Below are 27,171 nucleotides of genomic sequence, written 5' to 3'. Positions count from 1 at the left end.
TTTGGTATACCAGGCTTTCTCAGGGGATCCCCCCTCCCCAGACTCTCCTATTCCACCCCTACTCTCCTTTCCCAAGACGTGAGGGCCTCAATTCTTGCACACTCCCTTTGCGGTGGTTCCCAGCAAGTCTGGAGACCGCTCAAGTCTGCAGTAACTCCTCCCTTCGGGCCCAGCCCTTGGGAGGGAAAGGTGCGCGTGTTCCTTTAAGGGGCTGGTCTGGCGGGAGCGCGGGGGTTTTTCTGCTGCCGCTTCCTTTCTAGCCTTTTAAGTTCCCCGAAATCCGACTGCCGCCTTGGACCGGGGCAGCTCGCGGCCCCGAGAGCTCTAGCAGTCGAGGAGCTGCCTGGGGACGGTACGTGGCTCAGGGGTCGCTGAGCTTCTGGGGCTGCGTGCGGGCCGGGTTCCTCCCTCCCCGCTTTGGGTGCCCTGCGGGTTCCCACACCTCCCGGGCAGGGTCGGGGGAAGGGGCAGGAGGCGTGGGCCGGGCACTGCGGAGGCCCGGGCTGAGATGGGCTGTGATCCCGGGCGAGGGGCGCCCGGGGCACAAGTGGGGAGGGAGCCATGCGGGGGCGCAGGCAGACTCACGCCGGACCCTCGTGCCCACCGTGAGGGAGCAGAGCCCGAGCGGTCTGGACCCCCTGGCCTCCGAGACCACCGTCCGCCTCCAGCCCCCTTCCTGCCAGGGGCCGCTTGGCTTTCTCCCCTGTCGTCTGTCCAGGGTCGGCTGCCTCCAGCGCCGTCCGCGGCGCCCCAGGCCCTGCCCCTGGGTATCTGTTGGATGCTCCGGGGGCCCCGGGAGCCCTGGGAGGGGCTGGGGGCAACCTGCGAGGCGGCTGGCGGATCTGAGTCTCTGGACCGCGGCTGGCCGGCTCTGGGCGCCCTGGGGCAAACGTAACGGATGCCTATGGGTTCCAGACTTCGCTCACCGGGGTTCCTGCCCCAGGGACAGCGAGGCCAGAAGGGTAGGGAGGGTGGAGGGCAGAGCCCTGGGTGGGAGATGGCGACCCTCAGGGAGGAACGTAGGCTCGTGCGCAGCCAGGATGGAAACAGCATGGCACTTGGACCCAGTCCTGCCACCAGCTCGCTGGGTGGCCACAGGCAGCCTGTGAACCTATTCCGACCTCGGTGTCCAGCGCTGACCCGCGGGAGTGCCTGTCCTCCCTGCAGCAGGGGGCGGCGATTGAGAGAGGCCCTGGCTTCTCTCCCGCGACGCCACCTGGGCCAACGGGTTGGGAATGCTGGTAGGAAACACCTCCGGCTTTCATTCTTCTGGGGGCTGCAGGTTTCAAAGGCGCGGATCAAGCCTTATGCAAACAGGGACAAGGATGTCAAATTTCTCACTGGGAGCAGCGCTCGTGCAGACCTTGCGGGCGATGCTGCCCCCTTCTGGTACCTGGGGGACTTGTACTCACGGACGGCCCAGTGCGGACATGCCCCTGGCAGGGAGGTGCCACCCACCCTCCCTCCAAGCCCGGGCTTATTGTTCTTGGTGGAGGGGTCCCTAGGCTAGAGGCGCCTGGGAAAAGCAACGGGCTGGCCATCAGGAAACCTGAATTTTCTCTAAGTTCGAGATATTTGACAAAGATAATGCCTTGGGTAGTTCACTGACCTTCACACTCTTGGCCTCAGTTTCCTCAACTGTGAAGAGGAGGCAGTGGTGACCACTTTGTCTCATAGGCAGTGAGAGAGGAGAAAGAGCCACTGAGATGGTGTAAGCCTTCACTGTGTGAACTGCTCACAAGTGTAGTAATAGGTCATATTTTCCCAGTGCTTGCTCCTTATCCTCAAGCATGAAGCAGTATTTTCAGTGCTCTGCAGCTATTCTCTCCCTTAATCTTCACGAAAGTGTTTTCTGGTTGGTATTGTCGTGACCCCTCCCCACTTTTTTTTGAGATGGAGTTTTGCTCTTGTTGCCCAGGCTGGAGTGCAATGGCTCAATCTCTGCTCACTGCAAACTCCACCTCCTGGGTTCAAGCGATTCTCCTGCCTCAGCCTCCCGAGTAGCTGGGACTACAAGCGCCCACCACCACGCTCGGCTAATTTTTGTGTTTTTAGTAGAGATGGGGTTTCACGTGTTGGCCAGGCTAGTCTTGAACTCTTGACCTCAAGTGATCCACCCACCTCGGCCTCCCAAAGTGCAGGGATTACAGGCGTGATCCACTGTGCCTGGCTTGTGACCCCCATTTTAAAGATGAAGAAACTGAGACTCAGAGAGGTGCAGCGACTTGTCCAATGACAGGGTTAGTAAGTGGGTGGAGCCAGAACTGAATGCAGGCAGCCAATCTGCTTCTAGAGCCTGAAGTCTTTGCCATATTCATTTGTTGAGCACCTGCTACATGCCAGCGACTGCTATCATACATCTTACATCATCTATAATTGTCACCACACAGCCCATTATGTTCCTTTTTTTTTTTTTTTTTTTTTTGAGATGGAGTCTTACTCTGTCAGCCAGGCTGGAGTGCAGTGGTGTGGTCTCAGCTCACTGCAACTTCCAACTTCCGCCTCCGGGGTTTGAACAATTCTCCTGCCTTAGCCACCCCAGTAGCTGGGATTACAGGCATCTGCCACCACACCCAGCTGAGTTTTGTATTTTTAGTAGAGACAGGGGTTTCACTGTGTTGGCCAGGCCACTCTTGAACTCCTGACCTCAGGTGATCCACCCCCTCAGCTTCCCAAAATGCTCTAGGATTACAGGTGTGAGCCACCGTGCCCGGCCTTAAGTTCCTTTTTTTACAGATGAGGAAATAGAGGCACAGAGAGGTGAACTTGCCTGAAGTCACTCAGCAGGATGCAGTGTGTCCAGCTTCAATACCGAGCCCAGGTCTGAGTGCCCAGAGAGGACTCCAGAAGATTTGGGGAGCTGTTCACTGCCAAGGTGACTGGGCTGGACTTGGTCTTGGGCCTTCCAGCTGGTGGCACCTCTGTGGTGGTCCTGAGGAGCTGGTGGCTGGATAGCCGTGGTGGGGGAGCGGAGGCTGTCCATCCCTCCCCTCAGTGGTAGTGGTCAGGGATGGTCAGAGATGGACCTGGGGCAAGGCAGCAACCAAGTGGCAATTGCCACTCCCGACTCCCACCCAGGACTCTGTCCCGTGCACTGACCTTAGCATTCAAGGCTGTGCTTGTCCTCAGCCCCTGAGTTCCCCTTTAGTCTTCTCTGGAGAGAGGAAATTTTCTGTTCAGAGAGGTCAAATGACTTTCCTAGGGTCACCCAGCTAGCAGGTGGCAGAGCTAAGACCCAAACTCAATGAGTTTAACTTGAAACCTTGGGCGTGTGTGCTGCTTGTCTCTCAGAGAGGACTGGAAAATGGCCAGCTTCCTCCTGGCCTGTCGTTCTTGGGCACACGGCTGATCTTTTCTTAAAATTCCTTTTGTTTTTCTTTTCTTTTTTTTTTTTTGAGATGCAGTTTCACTCTGTCGCCCAGGCTGGAGTGCAATGGCATGATGTCGGCTCACTACAACCTCCGCCTCCCAGGTTCAAGCAATTCTCCTGCCTCAGCCTCCAGAGTAGCTGGGATTCCAGGCACCCGCCACCACACCCAGCTATTTTTTGTATTTTTAGTAGAGACAGGGTTTCGCCATGTTGGCCAGGCTGGTCTCAAGCTCCTGACCTCAGGTGATCTACCCTCCTTGGCCTCCAAAGTGCTGGGATAACAGGCGTAAGCCACTGCACCTGGCCAATTCCTTTTAATTTTCTTGACATCCCCTCAATGTGAGATTACATTACTGCTGAGTTAGCATCCAACAAAGAGAGGTGTTGACCAGATCATAACCCTCCACTTGAAGTGATAAACCAGAGAGCAAGCAAAGCTGGGTGCCCCATAGGAGAGAGGCCAGAAGTGATGGAGATAACCCAGGTTCCTTTTAGCTTGGAAAGGAGGAGCCAGGAGGGGGACATGCAGTTGATTGGCAGTCAGAAAACATCCAGAGTGATCCTTTGAGAGTGTAAAGCAGATTCATGCCACTCCTCTGCTGAGACTCTGCAATGTCTTTCTTTCTTAGAATAAATAAATGCCAAGGCACTACATCATGGGGCCTCTGGCCATGACTTAGACATCATGTCCTGCCACCCTCCCTCTTGTCCCTCGGGCTCTAGTCCTACTGACCTCTGAGCCATTCCTGCCACAGGCCTTTGCATTTGCTGTTCCCTCTCCCTGGAATGCCCATTCTCCCAGGATTTTCCAGGTTTGCGTCTTCATTGTATATCCGGGGCCCTCCTGACCCTCCCTGTCCAAAGGTACCCTTTCTCCTACTTCCTCTTTTCTCTATCACCTGCATCACTCTCACATTACATATATCACACATTGTGGGCTTGTTTTTTTCTCTTTTGTTTGTTTACTCTCCAGAGGTGATGGCCTACTGCGAACTTTCCCTTTGTTCCTGGGTATAATCCCCGACTTTTAGCATCGCACCAATTTAGATGGGCCATATCTTCCTGCACTCCTTGCAGGACTAAGGAGGTTCCCAAACATTGTGGAGTTAACAGTACCAAGGTTGGCAGGGTGTTCCAGGGTCTGGGGGTGATAGAATTGGGGTTGAGAATTTCTATGGGGTTCGGGGCAAGCAAATTGATGCTGAAGCAATGACCATCAAGCTATGGGATCCCCTCAGTGGAGGTCCAAGATGTAGAATGTGTTCTAAAGCTTCTGAGTCCCAAAGGTCCTCAGCTAGTTGAATAGATCGAATAGGAGAAGGGAGGTCAAAATACCTAAAAGACATTATCTTTTGATTTTATGGGCTAACTCCATAGGAGAATTTAGCATAAGAAAAGAGGGTTTAAGTCACTGGAAATGTGTGTGAGTCACCCTGGAAGAGCTGCCACTGCCAATTGCATCACATGGAGGGATTGGGGACTGTAACCAGAAAAGATGGAAAAGAGCCCTTCCCGCTTCCACGCAGGCAGCTGCCCCCATTCACTCCTTGGCCTTCAGGTAACACCAGAGAGTGGCCCTGGCCAGTTGGCTTCCGTTCCTAAGGACCTACTAGGAAATGGCCACTCCAAGATTGAAAAAGAAAAAAAGGAAAAGGACTCAGGTCCCTCACCCCAACTGGGCGGTGGTGACCAGGCACTTCCACAGGGAAACCTTTCAATTTCACCAGAGAGTGGCCCCGGCCAGAAACCTACAGCTGCCTCTGTGCATAGGCACTGTCCACTGACAGTCCTGAATTGGAAAGGGAAAAAGAGAGAGAGAGAGATTGAAAAAAAACAAAAACAAAAACAAAACAGGGTTGCCTTGTATGGAGCAGAGAGGAAAAGGGAAAAAGAGAAAACATAAATGCCAAACTTTGGGCTTACCTCTGGCTGGCTCGTCAACATATGTTCCCAGTGGAGGGTCTTGACTACAAGTCATCCAGGTTCTTGGTGTTTTGAACAAAGAACTGGACAAAACACACAAACAAAGCAACAAAAGAATGAAGCAACAGAAGCACAGATTTACTGAAACGAAAGTACACCCCGCAGAGTGGCAATGGGCCCCACCATGCAGCTCAAGAGCCTGCGCATTGTGCTTATTGTCTTCCGTTAGAATGTGAACTCCATGAGGACGTCTCTTTTGCCTAGAATGGTGGCTGGCACACGATAGATGCATGATAAATACGTGTTGAATGAATGAGACCAAGTCCCAGCTCCTTTATCTACTTGGGTAACCTTAGGCAAGCATCTTAGCATTTCGGAACCTCAGTTTCCTTGTCTGTACAATGGGGATAATAATTCTGACACTGGGAGGCCCACAGAGACTCGTGTCCATGGAAGCGCACTGACAAGTAGAAGGCAGTCTTTAAATATGACAGATTGGGCTGGGCATAGTGGCTCACACCTGTAATCCCAGCACTTTGGGAGACTAAGACATGTGACTCACCCGAGGTCAGGAGTTTGAGACCAGCCTGGCCAACATGGCGAAACTCCATCTCTACTAAAAATACAAAAAAAAAAAAAAAAAAAAAAATTAGCTGGGCATGGTGGTGGGCACCTGTAATCCCAGCTACCCAGGAGGCTGAGGCAGGAGAATCACTTGCATCTGGGAGACTGAGGTTGCAGTGAGCTGAGATAACACCACTGCCCTCCAGCCTGGGTGACTGAGAGTCCATCTCAAAAAAATATGTATTTAAATAAATAAATAAATAAATAAATAAAAATTTATGACAGACTGTTATGGGATTGGCTGACAAGGATTGAACAGAGTTCTGCCTGTCCCACCTCCTGGCCCTGTGATCTTTGGATAGTTGCTTCATGTCTCTGTGGCTCTATTCACTTGTGGATTAAATGGGGAGAAAAAAATTATCCTTGCCAACCATGGGGAGCTCTTAGGAGGATCATGGGAGCTGCTGGATGTAGAAGCCCTTTAAAACCCAGGGAGCAAGTGTGGTGCCAGGCTGAAGGTTGTGAGGGTGTGCTGGGGTTTCTGAGGCTGGGAAGGGGTGCCTCAGAGGCTCAAGTGCTGAGCTCACCAGAGGACAGCAGAAGGTGCTACAGCGTGTTCTGCCTCCGTGCATGTTTCTGAACCGAGACTCATCTCATCCATGATTGGTGAGAATGGTGGAGGAACAATGTCAGTATAACATGGAATTGCGTTGGTTCTCATCCATGATTGGTGAGAATGATGGAGGAACAATGTCAGTTTAACACGGAATTGCATTGGTTCAGTAGTGATTTTTCCCAACCCGTGAATGTCTGGAGATTTTTCGTAATTAAATATGAAGCCTTAGCAATGTGTGAGTTCCTTAACATAAATACTGACAGTCTTGCAGAAAGTGCCATTCTTTAGTATGCATCCAGAAGTCTCTCGCCATCCTAACTCTTTTTTTGTTTGTTTGTTTATTTGTTTATTTTGAGACAGAGTCTTGCTCTGTCACTCAGGCTAGAAGTGCAGTGGCGCAATCTCAGCTCACTGCAACCTCCACCTCCCCTGTTCAAGCCGTTCTCCTGCCTCAGCTTCCTGAGTAGCTGGGATTACAGGTGCCTGCCACCATGCCCAGCTAATTTTTGTATTTTTAGTAGAGGCAGGGTTTCGCCATGTTGGCCAGGCTGTTCTTGAACTCCTGACTTCAGGTGATCCACCCGCTTCGGCCTCCTAAAGTGCTGGGATTATAGGCATGAGCCACCACACCCAGCCGCAATCCTAATTCTTGCTGTTCACGCTCCAAACTTAGGAACCAAATAGATTTGGATAACACAGCATCCCTTCCTACCCCACATTTCCAAAATCTCAATATCCAAACTCTCACCATCCCAACCTAAGGATGCAGTAGCTATGGTGAAGGAGGAATGCTTGCATGGTTGGCTTAGCTGCTTAACAGAACTAAAAGTTTACTGATAAAACTAGGAATATGATGAAGAAATTGCAAAAAGATATCCCTATGTTAAAAAAAATGGAAGAAGATGACTTCACCTTGGGTCAGACTTTGAATTTTGGTAAATCTGGTTTCCATCAAAACCAAAGCCTCTGAGGACTTACATCTCGAAGGAGGAAGCACTTGTCCCAGTGGTGAAAGCTGCAAGGGGCTGATGGAGGCATCAGTGGGGTGCAGATGTCAGTGGAGTGTTAACGGTGCTAGTTTTTTTTTTTTTAATTCAGATTGTTCTTATTTTGTTAGCTCTCTGATTACAAAGTTACATGTTTTGAGCAGTCTGTCCTGACTTTATTTCCCTGTAACTTTATTTTTTAATGCATGATTTTGCAAAAATGCACTTTTTTTTTTTTTCCCCCAGAGCTACTGATGTCACTTAGTGGCAGAAACCCCTGCATTTGTTTACCCTTAGGAAGCCCTTTCTCACTGGGGAGCATTTGTGCTAGATGAGCCGCTGTAAGAGGCTGGAAACATTATAAGCAGCAGCTGGGATCCCCTCTGCTCAAGGAGACTCTAGGTGCGCAGGGACAGCGGGGAGCCCAGGACATCAAGCTAAACATCAAGTCTAGGCCCTACTTCCCTCCTGGTTCCAGGTGTGGAGCCTGAAGAAAGGGAGAGGAAATGAACTCTTACAAGGGTTTGCTTTGGGCCGCTGGGCTGTGTGTGCCACACAATCACCTCCCTGAATTTGGCATTGTGGTTCCAGGCTTTGGGGCTGGAGTGGGTTCGAATCCTAGCTCTGCCACTTCCTAGCTGGATGACCTTGGGCGTATGACTTAGTCTCTCTGTGCCTTGGTTTTTCCATCTGCAAAATGGGAACACTTATAAGCCCACATCTCGGGGTAGTGGTAAGGATTAAATGAGAGAGACCAGGTATAATGGCTCATACCTGTAATACCAGCACTTTGGGAGGTGGAGGTGGGCAGAACGATTAAGCCCAGGAGTTCGAGACCAGCCAGGGCAACATGGTGAAATCCCATCTCTACTAGAAATACAAAGAATTAGCTGGGTGTGGTGGCGCACACCTGTAATCCCAGCTACACGGGAGACTGAGGCAGGAGAATCATTTGAACCCAGGAGGTGGAGGTTGCAGTGAGCCGAGATCGCACCACTGCACTCCATCCTGGGCAACAGAGTGAGACTTGGCCTCAAAACAAAAACAAAGATAAAATAAATGAGAGAGTAAGTGCTCAGCTGTTAATACTTTTATGCTGATCATAGTAATGCTGTGGCGTGTGTATTTGTTAGGACAAGTGAGGTTAAGCTATGTTGACAAAGAGATGCAGGCCGGGCGTGGTGGCTCACGCCTGTAATCCCAGCACTTTGGGACACTGAGGTGGGCAGATCACCTGAGGTCAGGAGTTTAAGACCAGCTTGGCCAACATGGCGAAACCCATTTCTACTAAAAAAAATTACAAAAATTAGCCAGGTGTGGTGGCAGGTGCCTGTAATCCCAGCTACTCAGGAGGCTGAGGCAGGGAGAATTGCTTGAATCTGGGAGCGGAGGTTGCAGTGAGCCAAGATTGTGCCATTGTACTCCAGCCTGGGTGACAGAGTGAGACTTTGTCTCAAAAAAAATAAAAAAATAAAAAAAAAAAAGGACTCAAAAAGTGGTGGCTTAAATATGATAGAACTCTGTTTCTCTCTCATGGGACAGTGCAAGTGGAGGAGGTCCAGGACTGATGGGCAGCTCTGCCATTTAATCTGTGGTTTCCATCTCTGACTCTTAGCTGGCTACTGTGGTTTCCAGAAGGTTGAGGGAAAGAATACCAGGGAAAGGCATCTGTAATTGTTTTCACTGCCAGACCCGGATGTGGCACATGTTATTTCTGCTTGCTGCCATTGACCAGAACTGAGTCACATAGCTCTCCTAGCTGCGAGAGAGGCTGGAAATGCAGTCTTCAGCTGAGCGGCCCATCTATACCTGTTACTTTGGGAGAAAACTAGAATGCACTGGTGAGAAATATACCAGGGTGAGTTTTATGATCTCCATTTTGTAACCGAGGAAACTTGCCCAGAATCTCGCAGTGAATAAGTAGTAGAGGTGGGATTTGAACTCCGATCTTCCAGTTCCCAAACTCTGTACCAGGCTGCCCCATTGTGCTTAGGCCTCCCAGTTCTCTATCGCCAAGGGGCCTTACAGGTGTCAACAGGGGAATGAATTCCTCTTGGACAAGAAGCGGGGCCTCAGAGTTGTTGGTGTCCTGGCTGTAGTGCACAGCATAGATGGCACGTCTGGGCCTCGGGATTTCTGTGAAGATGTCTAAGAGAATGGTGGATTCTGCCTCTCAACTTTCTTTACATCCATTCTCTCCAGCAAACGCTCCTGACTGTTCTGGAAACAAGAATGTTTACTTCACAATCCCATCACTCTAACAAGCCAATGCTTTGCCTGTCTGCCTGCCTGCCTGCCTGCCTGCCTGCCTGCCTTCCTTCCTTCCTTCCTTCCTTCCTTCCTTCCTTCCTTCCTTCCTTCCTTCCTTCCTTCCTTCCTTCCTCCCTCCCTCCTTCACTCCCTTCCTTCTTTCCTTCCTTCTCTTCTCCCTTCCGTCCTCCCTTCCTCCCTTCCTCTTTCTTTTAAGTGTTTCCTCATCTTCTGGGTCCTGTACACAGGCATTCACAAGACCACATGGTTGCAATCATAGCAGAGGCAATTGTATGTTCTGCTTTGTCTATTTTAACTCACACCCTAAGCATTCTTCCACGTTGCTACATGATAATCATAGTTATGTTTGCAGCTGCCTGCTGTCTTGCTGCCCCCAGGTCCACCTTCCACTCAGTCCCTGCAGGGAAGTATCTTAACATGTGAGTCTGATCCTGTGACTTCTCTGCTTAAAGCCATCACTGGCCCCCAGGACAAAGGATAGGCTTCTGGCCAGGTGTGGTGGCTCATACCTATAATCCCAGCATTTTGGGAGGCCGAGGTGGGTGGATCACTTGAGGCTAGGAGTTTGAGACCAGCCTGGCCAACATGGCGAAACCCCGTTTCTACAAAAAATATAAAAATTAGTGGGGCGTGTTGGTGCGTACCTGTAATCCCAGCTACTCGGGAGGCTGAGGCACGAGAATAATTTGAACCCAGGAGACGGAGGTTGCAGTGAGCTGAGATCTTGCCACTGCACTCCAGCTTGGACGACAGAGTGCGATTCTATCTTAAAAAAAAAATAAAAAGAGGATATGCTTCTGGGCCTGACACCCAAGGCGTCCAGACACTGGCCCTGGTGACCCCCTTACCTCCTCTCCCCCATGGCAGCCAGGGTATTTGCAGGAAGCAGAATCCAGCCCAGATGATTCCAATGAAGAAACTTTAATGGAGGAATGACTTCTAGAGAGCAGGGTGAAGGGACTCAAGGAAGCTGGGGACTCAGAGACCAGCAGCAGCAGACACTGTGTGGCAGAGGCCCTGGGGTGGCAAGGGAGCGGGGAAGCAATGCCCGGTCTTCCTTCTCTTCCCTCTCTGCCATCTTCTCTGAGTGCCTCCCATTGGCTCTATCCCACTAGAAGCCAGAGGGCCGGGGAACCGAGACAAGTGACCCACAGGGACCAATACATGTCAGAGAAGGACAGACGATGGATCTGGTGGGTGTGTGGGACAAATGAAGGAACCCCTGTACACCCCCAGCACCCCCAGGATCGGGACTCTTGCTGGCATCTGCACCTTTGTAGTGGCAGTGCCCTACTGGATAAACCTGTCAGTTCTTCACCTGGCAAACTCCTGTACCTTCAGTCTCATTTGGACATTCCTGTTTCTGTACCTCCATCTTGGTACTTACCACACAGCAATCGAGACTGCCTGCCCACGCCTCTGCCCCCTCCCTGGACCAAGCTCCTTCAAGGAGTGACCCCATCTTTTAATTGTTCAGAGTGTGCAGTAAATGGTAGGTGAGCGGGGCCAGGGTGACATGAGTGAGGCAGTAGCCCTCAGTGTGAGGTTTAAGCCGGGGAGGAAGGGGGTTTGCTAAAAATCTTAGTAATCAAGACATAATATTTTAATGCAATATTTAAAAAAATCAAATCATCAAACTACAGCCCATGGGTGGGCTACCTCTTTCATTTGAGTGCTCACCCAAACTGGAATAGCTCCCAAGACCTCTAGCATGGTGTTCAAAAATTATTTTTGAGTTGGGCTCAGTGGCTCACGCCTGTAATCCCAGCACTTTGGGAGGCTGAGGAGGGTGGATCACCTGAGGTCAGGAGTTCGAGATCAGCCTGGCCAACATGGCGAAACCCTGTCTCTAATAAAAATATAAAAATTAGCCGGGCATGTTAGCACGCGCCTATAATCCCAGCTACTCAGGAGGCTGAGGCATGAGAATCACTTGAACCCAGGAGGTGGAGGTTGCAGTGAGCTGAGATTGTGTCACTGCACTCCAGCCTGGGTGACAGAGCGAGACTCTTTCTCAAAAAAAAAAAAAATATATTTTTGACCTTACTCGGTGCAGTGGCTCACACCTGTAATCCCAGCACTTTAGGAGCCGAGGTGGGTGGATCTCTTGAGGCCAGGAATTTGAGAACAGCCTGGCTAACACAGTGAAACCCTGTCTCTACTAAAATTTCAAAAAATTAGCCGGGTGTGGTGGTGGGTGCCTGTAGTCCCAGCTACTCGGGGGGCTGAGGCAAGAGAATAGGGTGAACCTGGAAGGCGGAGCTTCCCCTGCACTCAAGCCTGGGCGACAGAGCGAGACTCCATCTCAAAAAAAAAAAAAAAATTAGCTGGGCATGGTGGCTTACACCTGTGATCCCAGGTACGTGGGAGGCTGAGGCACAAGAATCACTTGAACCCGGGAGGCAGAGGTTGCAGTGAGCTGAGATCGCACCATTGCACTCCACTCTGGCGACAGAGTGAGACCTTTTCTCAGAAAAACAAAAAACAGGCTGGGCGCAGTGGCTCACGCATGTAATCCCAGCACTTTGGGAGGCCAAGGCAGGTGCATTAGGAGATGGAGACTATCCTGGCTAAGGCAGTGAAACCCTGCCTCTACTAAAAATACAAAAAGTTAGCCGGTCGTGGTGATGGGCGCCTGTAGTCCCAGCTACTTAGGAGGCTGAGGCAGGAGAATCTCTGGAACCCAGGAGGCGGAGGTTGCAGTGAGCTGAGATCATACCACTGTACTCCAGCCTGGGCGACAGAGCAAGACTCTATCTCAAAAAAAAAAAAAAAAAAAAAAATGCAGGACTTATCTTTGCTTAACATACCATCTATGCACCCTGATATTTTCTGTTCTAGTTTAGCTTATTTGGTGTCATTTAAAAATGCTGCTCATAACCTTTCTTTGTTTATTTCTTTTTTTTTGAGACAGAGTTTCACTCTTGTTGCCCAGTCTGGAGTGCAATGGTGTGATGTTGGCTCACCGCAATCTCTGCCTTCTGGGTTCAAGCGATTCTCCTGTCTCAGCCTCCCAAGTAGCTGGGGATTACAGGCATGCGCCACCACACCCGGCTAATTTTGTATTTTTAGTAGAGATGGGGTTTCTCTATTGGCCAGGCTGGTCTCGAACTCCCGACCTCAGGTGATCTGCCTGCCTCAGCCTCCCAAAGTGCTAGGATTACAGGCCTGAGCCACCATGCCCGGCCTGCTCATAACCTTTCAAATTCAAACCTCTGGCTTGAAAAACATTGAGCCTGTCATATCGTCCTGCTTAATTTTCTCTGTTGTCTTTTAGCTGCCTGTTACTTCCTTCTTATAATTTGTCTCTTTGCTGATCTCCCATCTTGCCTTCGGGGTGCAGTTCCCTGAAAGCAGGAACTTCATCTAGCTTGTCACTGCTGTCTTCTCAGCTCTGGGAACAGCATCTGGCACACAGGTGGCAGGTGTCCCGCAGTGAGCTGTTGAGCAAATGAGTGAATGGTGTTGGAGTAGAGGGGATGCCGGCTCTCGAAGCTGGGCTTTTCTAATTGCCTTGTTTTCTTCCCCTTCCCAGTTTGCCCTGGGGCCCCAGCCTGGCCCGGGTCACCCTGGCATGAGGAGATGGGCCTGCTGCTCCTGGTCCCATTGCTCCTGCTGCCAGGCTCCTACGGACTGCCCTTCTACAATGGCTTCTACTACTCCAACAGCGCCAACGACCAGAACCCAGGCAACGGTCATGGCAAAGGTAGGCGACATCCTCCACCTAGCTCTTTGCTCCCCTGGGTGACCTAGACCTCCTTGGCTCTTGCTGTGATCTGTGGATTCCAGGCTGGGACAGGGACATTCCAGCAGGGCCCTTGTAGTGGACCAGCTTGCTTTGCAGACAGAGGAAGGGGTGATTTTGTTTCCCTGTGTTTGCCAGCCCCTTAAGCATGGGGCCCAATTCACTTAGGCTTTTTACTTTCCCTAAAAGTCTTGCCAGTTGTTCAGGGTCCAGCTTAAATGTGTCCTCCCCTGGTCCCCCCAGTGGAAAGGGGACTTCGGGTCAAATAGATGTGAGTTTGAATCTTTCTTTGTTTTGTTTTTGAGATAGAGTCTCACTCTGTTGCCGAGGCTGGAGTGCAACGGCGCGATCTCAGCTCACAGCAACTTCCGCCTCCCAGGTTCAAGCGATTCTCCTGTCTCAGCCTCCCAAGTAACTGGGATTACAGGCATGTGCCACCACCCCGGCTAATTTTTGTATTTTTAGTAGAGACGGGGTTTCGCCATGTTGTCCAGGCTGGTCTTGAATTCCTGACCTCAGATGATCCACCCACCTCAACCTCCCAAATTGCTGGGATTACAGGCATGAGCCACCATGCCTGGCCTGAGTTTCAGTCTTATAATTCTACCTCTTACTAGCTGTGTGGCCTTGGGCAGAGAACTTTTTAAAGTAGCAGTTATTGTGCACCCATCATGGGTTGGGCGCGCTTCTAGATATTTTGCATATGTCGTCTCTTATAATCACAAAAGCCCTGACGTAGGCAAAGGTGAAAATACACTTTTTTTTTTTTTTTTTTTGACGGAGTCTCACTTTGTCATCCAGGCTGGAGTGCAGTGGCACAATCTTGGCTCACTGCAGCCTCTGCCTCCCAGGTTCAAGCGATTCTTCTGCCTCAGCCTCCCGAGCAGCTGGGATTACAGGCATCTGCCACCACACCCGGCTAATTTTTGTACTTTTAGTAGAGATGGGGGTTTTGCCATATTGGCCAGGCTGGTCCTGAACTCTTGACCTCAGGTGATCCACCCGCCTCAGTCTCCCAAAGTGCTGGGATTACAGGCGTGAGCCAACAAGCCCTGCCGAAAATACACATTTGTAATCACTAGTGAAGCATGGGTGCTGACCAGGCTGAATTGATGCTGCCTGCCCTCACAGCCTGAAAGTAGATTCCATTATCATCTGTTCTTGTAGATGAGCAAACTGAGGCTCAGAGAGTTAATCCAGTTGTCCAGGTCACACAGCTATTAAAAAGACAAGCTGAGGGCTGGGTGCGGTGGCTCATGCCTATAATCCCAGCACTTTGGGAAGCAGAGGTGGGCGAATCACTTGAGGTCAGGAGTTCGAGGCCAGCCTGGCCGACATACCAAAACCTCGTCTCTACTAAAAATACAAAAAATTGGCCAGGTGCAGTGGTTCATGCCTGTAATCTCAGCACTTTGGGAGGCCGAGGCGGGCGGATCATGAGATCAAGAGATTGAGACCATTCTGACCAACTTGGTGAAACCCTGTCTCTACTAAAAATACAAAAGTAGCCAGGCATGGTGGCAGATGCCTTTAATCTCAGCTACTCAGGAGGCTGAGGCAGGAGAATGGCGTGAACCCAGGAGGCAGAGGTTGCAGTGAGCTAAGATCGTGCCACTGCACTTCAGCCTGAACAACAAACTGAGACTATCTCAAAACAAAACAAAACAAAACAAAAAACCCAAAAACTTAGCCGGGTGTAGTGGTGTGCACCTGTAATCCCAACTACTTGGGAGGCTGAGGCACGAGAATTGCTTGAACCTGGGAGGAGGAGGTTGCAGTAAGCTGAGATCACGCCACTGCACTCCAGCCTGGGTGACAGAGCGAGACTCTGCCTCAACAACAACAACAACAAAAAACTTGTACCACTTGTTTGTGGAAGGAACGAACCAGCTTGCTGGTCTCAGTAATACCCAGCACCTGCCATGAAGAGCTCACAGCCTGGTTCAGAGATGACACATGAACTTGCAAGCGCAGGGCTGGGGGTTTCTCACCTTTCCCTCTGCCTTTGAGTAGATGATTGTGCCTGCAGAGAAACTTTCCCCCTTTTTATTAGTCTCCTAGGTCAGCTCTAACAAATTGACACAAACTTGGTGACTTGAAACAACAGAAATGTATTCTCTCACTGCTTTAGGCACCAGAAATCCAACATTAGTTTCACTGTGCAGAAATCGAGGTGTGGATAGGACTGTGCCTCCTCGGGGCTCTTGGAGAGAATTTGTTCTTGCCTTGCCTCTTTCAGTTCTGATGGCTGCTGGCATTCCTTGCCTGTAGCTGCCTCACTCCAATTTCCGCCTCCATGGCTACTTGGCCTTCTCTTTCATGTGGAAATCTCCCTCTGCCTCCCTCTAAACAGGTACTTGCGTATTTGCATTTAGGGCCCATCTGGAAAATTCAGGATACCCTCCCCATCTCAACATCCTTAGTTTAACCTCATCTGCAAAGTCCATTTTGCCACATAGGGTCATGTTCACAAGTTCTAGGGATTAGGATTTAGGGTATTTTGGGAGGCCATTATTTAGCCGACCACACCCTTTTCCTTCAGAATTTATTTTGTTGTACAAGCACGACTGTATTTGTTTATTTATTTATTTATTTATTTTTGAGACAGAGTCTTGCTCTGTCCCCTGGGCTGGAGTGCAGTGGCGTGATCTCGGCTCACTGCAAGCTCCGCCTTCTGGGTTCATGCCATTCTCCTGCCTCAGCCTCCCGAGTGGCTGGGACTACAGGCGTCCACCACCATGCCCAGCTAATTTTTTTCTATTTTTAGTAGAGATGGGGTTTCACTGTGTTAACCAGGATGGTCTCAATCTCCCGACCTCGTGATCCGCCCGCCTCAGCCTCCCAGAGTGCTGGGATTACAGGCGTGAGCCACCGTGCCGGGCCTACAAGCACTACTTTATTGAGATTTGTGGAATTTAAAAAACTTAAACTTCCTACCTATAGTTTCACCATACTACCAGGCCGACATTTAATTTTTCTCTCTCCCTTTTGTCCCTGAATATGCAAGCAAAGTCATATATAATCCCCCCACCCAGGGGAACCATTGCTAACTTTTTAGGTATCTCTTTCTAGCCTTTCCTTTTTTTTTTTTTTTTGAGATAGGGTCTCACTCTGTCACCCAGGCTGGAGTGCAGTGGTGTGATCTCAGCTCACTGCAACCTCTGCCTCCTGGGCTCAAGAGATCCTTCCACTTTAGCCTCCTGAGTTAGCTGAGGCTACAGACGTGCACCACTGTGACCAGCTAATTTTTGTATTTTTACTAGAGATGGGGCTTCACCATGTTGGCCAGGCTAGTCTCGAACTCCTGGCCTCAAGTGATCTGCCTGCCTCGGCCTCCCAAAGTGCTAGGATTACAGGCGTGAGCCACCACACCTGGCCGAGGCTTTCCTTTATGATTTAGAAAACTTTCTTCCAACAAAATCAGCTCATGTCATACATGTGATTTTGTAGTCTCCCTTATCACCTCACAGAATATAAATAATTTTCTAAGTCAAAGAATGAATGTACATCTACCAGATTATTTTACATGGCTGTATAGTATTTTATCATATGGATGTACATTTTCATTTTATTCAGGTTAAAACTTCAAAGGTAGCTTTACTCAAGAGAGTTGGGAAGAACCAAGGAAGTGACCCCTAAATGATAGCCCTGCTTCATATCTATTGGACACTTTCTGTGTGCCAGGCGTCCTGCCTTACCTAGTTTCAACCTTATCACAGCCCTCTGTAGGGACTGTAATTAACCCATTCTACAAATGAGGAAGCTGAGGCTTGAATTCCCTGGATTACACAACTGGGAAAAGGTGGAACCAAGATGCAAGCCCGGATTGCCCGACTCCAAACCTCTGTACCTACTGCCTCTGCAGAGCAGGACAGCTCTAACCTGAATGAGCCTGAGAGTCCTCTGGAGGCTGGACCCCATTCCCACAGTCTCTGATGCACTGGGACCCAACAATGTGCATTTCTGACAAATTCCTGGTGATGCTAATGCTACTGACCCGAGGGCCACACTTGGAGGCCTCTACATATGGCAATCTGCCACCTTAAGTATAGCTCTTTTTCAGCATGATTCCTCTACAGGGAACCTCCCGTCTCCTGCTTACCCATGAGGCTGTCCCCTTGCCTCCACCTTTTTAATTAATTGAGTTGTTTTTATTTTGTTTTCAGCAACAGAGTCTTGCTGTCTCACCCAGTCTGGAACGCAGTGGTGTGATCATGACTCACTGCAGCCTCGACCCCCTGGGCTGAAGCAATACTCCCACCTCAGCCTCCCGAGTAGCTGGGACCACAGGCCCATGCCACCGTACTTAGCTAGTTATAAATTTTTTTTTTGTAGAGACAGGGTCTCGCTATGTTGCCCAGGCTGGTCTCAAACTCCTGGGCTGAAGGGATCCTCCTGTCTTGGCCTCTCAAAGTGTTGGGATTACAGGCGTGAACCACCATGCCTGGCCCCTGTCCCCCACCTTGAGTAAATCAAGCATGTCTTGAAGTCTAGACCCAAGAGAATGAATCAGTGAGGTTCCAATAGGGGCTCCCCAGTTAAAGAAGAGGCAGCTTTAGCCTATGAACTTGATTCTTTTGTTGCATGTTGAGTTCTGTGTGTATTTGTAACTCGGAGCCCTGAGCATAGTCTCCTTTAGAAGTTCTGCCCTTAGCTCACTAGGCTGCTCGGTATTTGGGAAGAGTTATGGCGGACAGCTGGACCAGAGAGTAAAGCTGGGGCTGTGCTGTCCTCTGGCCAGTGTGGTGGGGAAGGAAACTCTGAGGGATTCCTATCAGAGCCGCTTGTCCTGGCCATGCACCTCATGTGGGAAAGCTCTTGTTGCCCGCTGCATTGGTTAGATTTTGATGCATAACAAACCACCCAAAACTTAGTGACTTGTTTAAGATGACAGCCATTTTTTTTAGCTCATGATTCTGTGGGTCAGCATTTTGGAGTGGGCTCCATTTCTTCAGGTCTTGCAGTTGGGTCTTGCAGATGTGCCTGCCCATGGTGGGCAGGTCAGCGGGGGGCTGGTTGCTGTAGGATGGCCTCAGCTGGGGCGCTCTGTCTCTGTTTTGTGTAGTCTCTCATCCTCTAGCAGGCAAGCGTGGCCATGTGCTCATAGTGGCTGGCAAAGTCCTAAGAAAAAGAGTGGAAGCAGCAAGGCCCTCTGGGGCCTATGCTTAGAACAGACATGATGAATAGTCACTTCCAAGGCATTCAGTTGGTCAAAGCAAGTGGCAAGGCCAGCACAGATTCAAGGGGGTGGGGGAATAAATGTCATCTGTTGATGGAAGGATATGCAAAGTCACACTGCAGAGCATGTGGATCCAGGGAGGGGTGGAGCATGGTGGCCATTTTTGCAATCTGAGCCTGGAGGAGCCGCGGATGAGGGGGTGAGGTGGCCCTTGCAGGGGTACGGATGTGCTGCAGCAGGTCTCATCTGCACCCTATCTCTCCCCCAAGACCTCCTCAATGGAGTGAAGCTGGTGGTGGAGACACCCGAGGAGACCCTGTTCACCTACCAAGGGGCCAGTGTGATCCTGCCCTGCCGCTACCACTACGAGCCGGCCCTGGGCTCCCCAAGGCGCGTGCGCATCAAATGGTGGAAGCTGTCGGAGAACGGGGCCCCAGAGAAGGACGTGCTGGTGGCCATTGGGGTGAGGCACCGCTCCTTTGGGGACTACCAAGGCCGCGTGCACTTGCGGCAGGAGAAGGAGCATGATGTCTCGCTGGAGATCCAGGATCTGCGACTGGAGGACTATGGGCGTTACCGCTGTGAGGTCATTGATGGGCTGGAGGATGAAAGCGGTCTGGTAGAGCTGGAGCTGCGGGGTGAGACCCTGATGGGGACTGGGTGACACTGGGACCTGAGAGCAGAGGGGAGAGGACCAGAGAAAACATCCAGATCTCTGTGCTTTAGACATTTATAAGTACTTAATTCTCAAAACAACCCACAGGGAAGCTACTGTTATCACCCCCATTTTACAGGTGAGGAAACTGAGACACAGAGAGGTCAAGTAACTTACCTAAGGTCACACAGCTTGTAAATGACAGAGCTGGGGTCTGAACCCAAGCACCCAGCCTCTAAAATCTGTTCCCCTCTACCCGCTCTCATTCACATCCCATTCAGAGAGAGGAAAACCAGAGCTGGCCCCACAGCTTATTAGAGATAGAACTGAGATTTAAGCAAGGTTAGCGGGTAACACAAGTGAATGAGGCAGCCCAGTGTAAGATAATGGGAGTGGTGGGGACTGGGCACACTCCTGAGCCCTTGTCCTGTCCCCAGGGATCTCCCTCCCTACTCAGGCCCAGTTGATGATGCCCTGCCGGAATGCAGGCCCCACTCTGCCGAATTTTCTGGCTTGACAAGATAAGCTTATATTTTTATGTGAGATCTCCTGATTTTTATGTAAAAACCTCTTTTTAAAAACAAAAAACAAAAAACAAAACCAACCAAACAAAAACACCCCCAAAAAACAAAAAACAAAAACCCAATGCTGTCCAAACCAGCCACACCCTGCAAGCCAGATCTTGTATGTGAGGTCCGTGTTTGATCTTTAATTTGTATTTACCTTCTCTGTCTCTAGGATGGGGCTGTGTGTCCTCATCTCTCTCCCACATGTTAAGGGCAGTTTAGGCATAGAGGAAGGTGACCTGACTAGCCCCAGCCCATCCCAGCTGTGACATCTGGGTAAATGCCTCATCCCCCTTAGAACCCTGGGCCTCTCAGGTGTAAAATGGGGTATCACAATCTTTCCTCCTTTACCTCCCTCGGAGGTAATGAGGATAAATGTACATACTTAAAATGCATTCTCCGTCTTTGCCACAAGTGTCCACATGGCTTAAATGGTGGCTCAGAGGGTCCACATTCCTCATTCCTGAACTTGGGGTGGCAGTGGAGTTGGGGAGAACCTGCAAGAGTCATTGGTCTGGGGTCTGCAGGGGCAGCCTAGAGAAACAGGGAGCCCTCACCCCATTCCTGGGGCTGCAAGGGCTAGGAATTTGGGGTGGAACCAGGCATGAAACAGTCCCCCTGCAAACACATGTGGAGGCTGCAAGCTGATTGCCAGAGCCCATGGGCTTCTCTGCCACCCAACCTGGCTTTGCCCAGGTGCCTGGCTTCCTGCCCTGATGAGATTGGAGGTTTGGGGCTCAGGCTATTCCCAGGTCCTTGGCCACAGGGAGGAGATTCCAAAGACTCTGGGTAAACAACAGCAGTCAAGTGGTATCCTTCCCAGACTCCTAGGGTCACCTCTACTCCTTAAGGTTTCATTGACTTGGTAGAGACTGCATCTCAGAAATTTAAAAACTTTTTATTAGAGTAAAATTTCAAACATGAACATATCTTTTGAGGGAAGCCTGCGGCCCCCATCAGACCCTGGCCACAAGGTGAGAAACCGCCTGCCCCAGGACCTCCCTGCCCTTGAGCCTCCTTTATGGAAAGGCCCTTCCCCACCCCTCTCCCCATGCCCTCTAGGGCCTCTCCTTCTCCTGAAAATCATCTGCCGCACGTGGAAAGTTCTTTGCAGTTTCCTAGGAAATTTCCACGTTAATAATAACACACACTATCAGGTCCCAGCTAATGAGTGGGGAGCTGGGAGTCAAACCTGGCCCCTAGAGACCAAAGTCCGGGCTTGTCTGGAGAAGATGGCACAGCCTCACTGGGGGTCTGGCAACAGCCTTGTGGATTAGGTATCGTTTCCCTTCTATTGTTGGGGCATTAACTGACTAATTAATTACCTTAACTCATGGATGTTTTCTGAGTACTGCTGTGAATGAGCTGAGTCCCAGGAGAGAGGCAGCAATGGACAGGAGGTCAGAGGTTAGCTGAGTTTTTCTGAGGGACAGTGTATGTGTGTGTGTGTTGCAGGGAGCACATGTCCCAGTGAGGGTGGGAGGAGAGTGGGGTGTCCAGCCAGCTGGGCCCCTGGCCACCCCCTAAGCTCCTCTTTCCTCCCCCTACAGGTGTGGTCTTTCCTTACCAGTCCCCCAACGGGCGCTATCAGCTCAACTTCCATGAGGGCCAGCAGGTCTGTGCTGAGCAGGGCGCGGTGGTTGCCTCCTTTGAGCAGCTCTTCCGGGCCTGGGAGGAGGGCCTGGACTGGTGCAACGCGGGCTGGCTGCAGGACGCCACGGTGCAGTACCCCATCATGCTGCCCCGGCAGCCCTGCGGTGGCCCGGGCCTGGCACCTGGCGTGCGAAGCTACGGCCCCCGCCACCGCCGCCGGCACCGCTATGATGTATTCTGCTTCGCCACTGCCCTCAAGGGTGAGTGGAATGGCCAAGGCCAGGCCTGCGGGTTTGGTGGCCATCTAGGACCTGTGGGAGAGCAGCTTCTGGGGAGCTCTGGCCCCCTCTGCTGGCTCTGCTGGCACTGCCACCTGGAGGCCAAGAGCACTAGCCACCCTTGAAGCAGCGTCTGGTTGAGTTTCGAGTGCTTTGCTGCTGCTGCTGCTGCTGCTTTATGCCGATCATTGGTTTCTTCATTCACCAAATATTTACTGAGTGCCTACCATACGCTAGAGCCTAGACTAGACTCGGGGGAATCACAGACAAATAAAACACAGCCTGTCTTCACAAAGCAGCTCTTTTCACAGGAAGATGAGCAAGTAAAACCGAAACTGGTTCAGTGTCATATGCCAAGCCCTTGGAAAAGTGTCTGACACATAGTAGGTGTTCAGTAAATGACCGAATGGGCAAGAAACCCTGACTGGTCCAGCCTAGGTGGGGTGTCCACCCAGGGTGCAAATAGGGAAGGGTGGTGGGGGAGTGCAGACATGACTGGAGGGACCCGGGTTCTATGGCAGGTGGGACAGAGCTTTCTGGGAGAGGGTGAAGATTAGGAAGTGTTCTCTGCAGATGCCTGCAGTATGCTCTCTGGCTGCCCCCTGTGCTGTCTGGCATTTATGCCCCCTTTCCCCCAGGGCGGGTGTACTACCTGGAGCACCCTGAGAAGCTGACACTGACAGAGGCAAAGGAGGCCTGCCAGGAAGATGACGCCACAATCGCCAAGGTGGGACAGCTCTTTGCCGCCTGGAAGTTCCATGGCCTGGACCGCTGCGACGCTGGCTGGCTGGCAGATGGCAGCGTCCGCTACCCTGTGGTTCACCCGCATCCCAACTGTGGGCCCCCGGAGCCTGGGGTCCGAAGCTTTGGCTTCCCTGACCCACAGAGCCGCTTGTACGGTGTTTACTGCTACCGCCAGCACTAGGACGTGGGGCCCTCCCCTGCCGAATTCTCTCACTGGCTGTGTATTTATTGAGTGGTTCGTTTTCCCTTGTGGGTTGGAGCCATTTTAACTGTTTTTATACTTCTCAATTTAAATTTTCTTTAAACACTTTTTTACTATTTTTTTTGTAAAGCAAACAGAACCCAATGCCTCCCTTTGCTCTTGGACGCCCCACTCCAGAAATCTTGCCTGCTTCCCTGGGCCATTTGCGGTTTTGTGGGCCTCTGGAGGGTTCCCCACCATCCAGGCTGGTCTCCCTCCCTTAAGGAGGTTGGTGCCCAGAGCGGGCGGTGGCCTGTCCAGAATGCCACTGGGAGTCAGGGCATGGTGGGCACAGTTCTCCCTGCCCCTCAGCCTAGGGGAAGAAGAGGGCCTCGGGGGCCTCCAGAGCTGGGCTTTGGGCCCCTCCTGCCCACCTCTACTTCTCTGTGAAGCTGCTGACCCCAGTCTGCCCACTGAAGGGCTAGGGCTGGAAGCCAGTTCTAGGCTTCCAGGTGAAATATGAGGGAAGGGAGAAATTCCCCTCTCCATTCCCCTCCCCCTCTTGGTTCCAAAGAATCTGTTTTGTTGTCATTTGTTTCTCATTGTTCCCTGCGTGGGGAGAGGCTCTCAGGTGTGTGTACTTTCTTTAGACAATAAATGGTGCTATGACCGCCTTCCGCCATCCCCAGTCCTTTTCTGTGTTTCCATCTCATTTGGTCTCAGGGCGCGCAGGCCCCTGCCTGGTGGGTGTGGTGGGGGCAGTTTTAGCCCAGGCTTCGTAGGTTGGCTGGGTCAGGTCCCTGGGGTGAACAGGGAACTCTGTGGGCTGGTTCTAGCCTTGCCTGCTCAATGGTTCACCCGGTCCTGGGTGCTGGCCTAGTGGCAGAGGACCTGGCTTGTGTCTTCACCATCCCCACCCCTTGGCAGTGTGTCTGTGTGAGGCCCAGCAGAAGAGTCAGACGTGCCTCTCAGAAGACAGAGGAAGCTGTGGCCCTCCAGAGGACCTCAGAGGCCGGGGATCTAGGGGCCAGTGCTCCGTGTGCCTCACCCTTTGCCACCCACTCCCACCCTCGCCTCAGGGAACTTGTTGCCTTGCGCAGGAATGCCTCTGCCACTCACCAACCAATTATTCATTCAATCAGTTCTTCCCTTAGCTCAGTGCTCCTCATAATGTGGTTCACAGCATCAGCATCACTGGGATCTTGTTAGAAGTGCAAATTCCTGGGCCCCACCAGAGACCTGCTGAGTCAGAAAGTCTGGGGTGTGGACCTACACCCTCTGTCGTCACCAAGCCCTTTAGGTGATTCTGATGCATGCTTAAGTTTGAAAACCACTGACAGTTGCATCACCAACTAATCAGTTCATTAATAGTTAGTTAAGTAATGATTGAGCGCCTACTATGTAACCAGTGCTGTACACTCTACTTTGGCCCACTGTTCTTTCTAGAGGTAGAGGTACAAGTATATATCTACGAACAAACAACTGTACACACGCCCACACCTGAAAAGATACCAGGACCCAGGAACTCACACTGGCATGCATGAACCAACACATACACACATTCACAAAGGCTCAATGGCATGTCCAGCGACTGTGATGAGGGAGGCGTCTGAGGAGGTGGCACTGGTAGAAGGACATTGCCTGGCATGCATGTGCAGGCTCAACTCTCAAGGTTTGTTGGGGGAATCCATAAGCAATTGGAATTGTTTTCATTGCTTTTCTACAATGTACTTTTTCTGAGACAAAGTCTTGCTCTGTTGGTTGGCTGGAGTGCAGCGATGCAATCTTGGCTTACGGCTCACTGCAACCTCCACCTCCCAGGTTCAAGCAACTCTCCTGCCTCAGCCTCCTGAGTAGCTGGGATTACAGGTGCATGCCACCATGCCTAGCCAATTTTTGTATTTTTTTTAGTAGAGACAGGGTTTCACCATGTTGGCCAGGCTAGTCTTGAACTTCTGACCTTGTGATCCACCGGCCTTGGCCTCCCATAGTGCTGGGATTCCAGGCGTGAGCCACTGTGCCTGGCCTCTATAGCGTACTTAAGGGCAGAATGCCCAGACCTTTTTGCTAGTAGCTGGCCAGCAGTTTACCCTGCAAATGTGTAAGCAAGATTCACTGTTCCCAGACTGTTTGCAGTTTGTTTTTCCCTTCCCTTCTTATAAATCCTGATTTTTGTCTCTGTTCTTGGACTCAGTCTACCAACCTACCAGAGCAGTGTGATCACAAAGAACCAAAGCACGCAAGGTGACCAGATGTCTTGCTTGAGTTGTTCTTTGGCAGTGCCCACTTGTAAATCCATATGGTACCCACTGACTGACACATGTCACACATATCACATGTGCTTACATGCAGATCATCTACCAAACACATTAGCACCCTAGGAAAAATAAAGCACAACAGATGTGACTGTCCCAGGTGCTCTGAACAGACCAGAGTCACAGAGTCACACCAATTTGAGATCATTTGATCAAAACCTGTCTCCACTGCCACCATTCCTAAGAGCCCCTTTGGGGGACTCTGGGTCATGATTGCCTTCTTCTTAAATTAAAAAAGGGAAAAGAAAAGAGATAGATCTCTTCCAAGGTCTTTATTATTATTATAATATCATAATCTTCAGTTTTCAAAAATATAAATAGGTGCACGGAACCCTGGTGCCTGCACGGTCCCGGGGGTGGGGTTGGGGAGGGGAGAAGGTTGGGTGGCACCCCCACTGGGCAGGAAGTGCCCCCAGCAGCCCTGCCGAGTTGCCACCTGCTAGGGTGGCAGACCCAGATGAGAGAGAGGACACTGGAAGAGGGACCCTTGGAGGGAACCCAACCCCCAGGCAGTGGAAGGTCCCTCAGATGGCTCTCCCCCGCCGGCTTACCCTCGGCAGGAGGCAGGAACCCGCCCCTCTCCCCCAAGGCTTCTCCCTCATATAGATGGTGCAGCCCTCCTGGCTCCTTCTCATCCAATACATTCAGCTGCAGTTCGGAGTTCTTCATGCTGTCAGGCCTCTGCCCCTTCCAGCTCCTTTGGAGCCCTCCTCCCTCCTCCCTAGCTCTCCCTGGAGGTGAAATAACCAACGATTGCACTGCTCTTGGATAAAGTCAGGAAACAAAAATAATCTTCTTTATTTAACTTAACCCCTCCCCTTCTCCCCCTGTCCCTGCACTGGTCCCTGGAAAGGCACGATGGGAGATTGAAGAAATGTCTCTAAACTCAGTCCACGGGTTATAATAAGTTTGCTTTGCTTTGGCATTCGGCGGACAAATTAGATGCGGTTTTGCTGATTTGGAGGGGTGAGTGGGTGCATACACAATGTGGGATTTATTTTTTTCCTTCTTTAATGGGATTCCTTATTGACAAAAAGCGACAAGAAGAGGACACCATCTGGGTGGGATGCACGTCAGCCTGGCAGGCTCCTGGGCTCAGCGTCCTGGGTGCGTCCTGGAAGCTCTTCTCAGTGGGCCGTGCTGGGGCGGCTCCTCCGAGGGTGCCGTGAGCTCCGCTTCTGTAGTCTGCGTTTGTAGGCGGTGGCTAGGGCGAAAGGGAGATGGAAAAATATCAGTGGGCCTGGAAAGAAAGTGGGGCGAGCCTAGGCTCTCCCCAGACTATCCTCTCTCCCTTGTGGAAACCAGGGACTCAGCGAGGCACCTGAGGCTTTATCAGCTTTCCTGATTTTGAGTTTTCTTGGACTTTCTCCCTTTTTCTCCTTCATCCTCTCAGTGAAAGTGAGCCCTCTCCTGGGACAAGTACGTGGCCCTTCTAGGGGCAGCGATCAGCTATTTGTGACTGAGCAGCCCCCTGACCTCCCCTCCCTTGCTCAACCCTGTGGATGGTGCAGGGTCCCCAGGAGCGGGGACAGGGGGAAGGCTGTGCGGGCAGAATCTAACCCTGTGCTCAGCGAGGGTGGCCGGGGTGATGCTTACCATCTGTGCAGGTGATCCGAGGCTCCTCCCAGTGCCCGCTGGGTTGGCACCGGATGGTGGGCACGTGGCGCTGGACAAACCCCTCTGTGCACTGGTACCGCACCAGGGAATTGATCTCATACCGGTCCTTCTTCTGCCCGAAGGTCCTGGCATGCTGCACCATAGGGGGCTCTCCACAGGCCACTGGGGGGCAAACACCCTTTATAAAGGGTCTCATAGGGTCTCCTGGGATGACCTAAACTGGCTGTGACCCGAGGTACTGTGGGGGACACAGCCTCAACACCTGACAGTGAGCCCTGGATGTTTTCATACAGCGCTAGGAATCTAGAAGCTGCTGGCTCTAACATCTGGGTTCCTCAACAACTTAGAACAGCAGGAAGGGAATACAAACGGGGTGGTCTTTAAAGGGATGAAGAGAAGATGAAAGGGAGGTAGAAAGGTGTGGAGGGCGAGAGCCAGGCAGACTTAGGCTTCTTGATGAAAACATCCAGTTCAGGGTAAAATGAGACCAAAAGGAGGCCTGGGGGATGCAAGGTGATGAGCAGGGGCAGTGGGGCGCATCCTACCAGCACCTCAATGTCCACAGACT

At 51.3% G+C, this 27,171-nt stretch overlaps 2 protein-coding genes across 5 annotated transcripts in view; one reads left to right on the top strand and one right to left on the bottom strand.

Moving 5' to 3' along the window:
* The first annotated feature begins 294 nt into the window (after positions 1-294).
* On the top strand, positions 295-23,353 carry HAPLN3 (hyaluronan and proteoglycan link protein 3). The gene is made up of 5 exons (XM_005560457.4): positions 295-352; positions 13,266-13,436; positions 18,924-19,292; positions 21,426-21,728; positions 22,385-23,353. Exons 2-5 carry the CDS (start codon positions 13,313-13,315, stop codon positions 22,669-22,671), a joined length of 1,083 nt encoding a protein of 360 aa, XP_005560514.3. The 5' UTR covers positions 295-352; positions 13,266-13,312; the 3' UTR covers positions 22,672-23,353.
* Positions 23,354-25,750: 2,397 nt separating this feature from the next.
* ACAN (aggrecan) overlaps positions 25,751-27,171 on the bottom strand; it is a 72,057-nt gene continuing 70,636 nt past the window's right edge. For 2 of the 4 annotated variants that reach the window (XM_045395962.2, XM_045395963.2), the window contains 2 exons: positions 26,583-26,765; positions 25,751-26,190 (listed from right to left, as the gene is read on the bottom strand). In XM_045395962.2, the coding sequence (XP_045251897.2) occupies positions 26,114-26,190; positions 26,583-26,765 (260 nt within the window). In that variant the 3' untranslated portion in view covers positions 25,751-26,113. The remainder of the gene's footprint in view (positions 26,191-26,582; positions 26,766-27,171) is intronic. The other 2 variants (XM_045395964.3, XM_045395961.3) reach the window with 1 other exon arrangement.

This window comes from Macaca fascicularis, chromosome 7, assembly GCF_037993035.2.
Source record: "Macaca fascicularis isolate 582-1 chromosome 7, T2T-MFA8v1.1".
Taxonomy (NCBI): Eukaryota; Metazoa; Chordata; class Mammalia; order Primates; family Cercopithecidae; genus Macaca; species Macaca fascicularis.
This window is presented reverse-complemented; position numbering and strand designations above follow the sequence as displayed.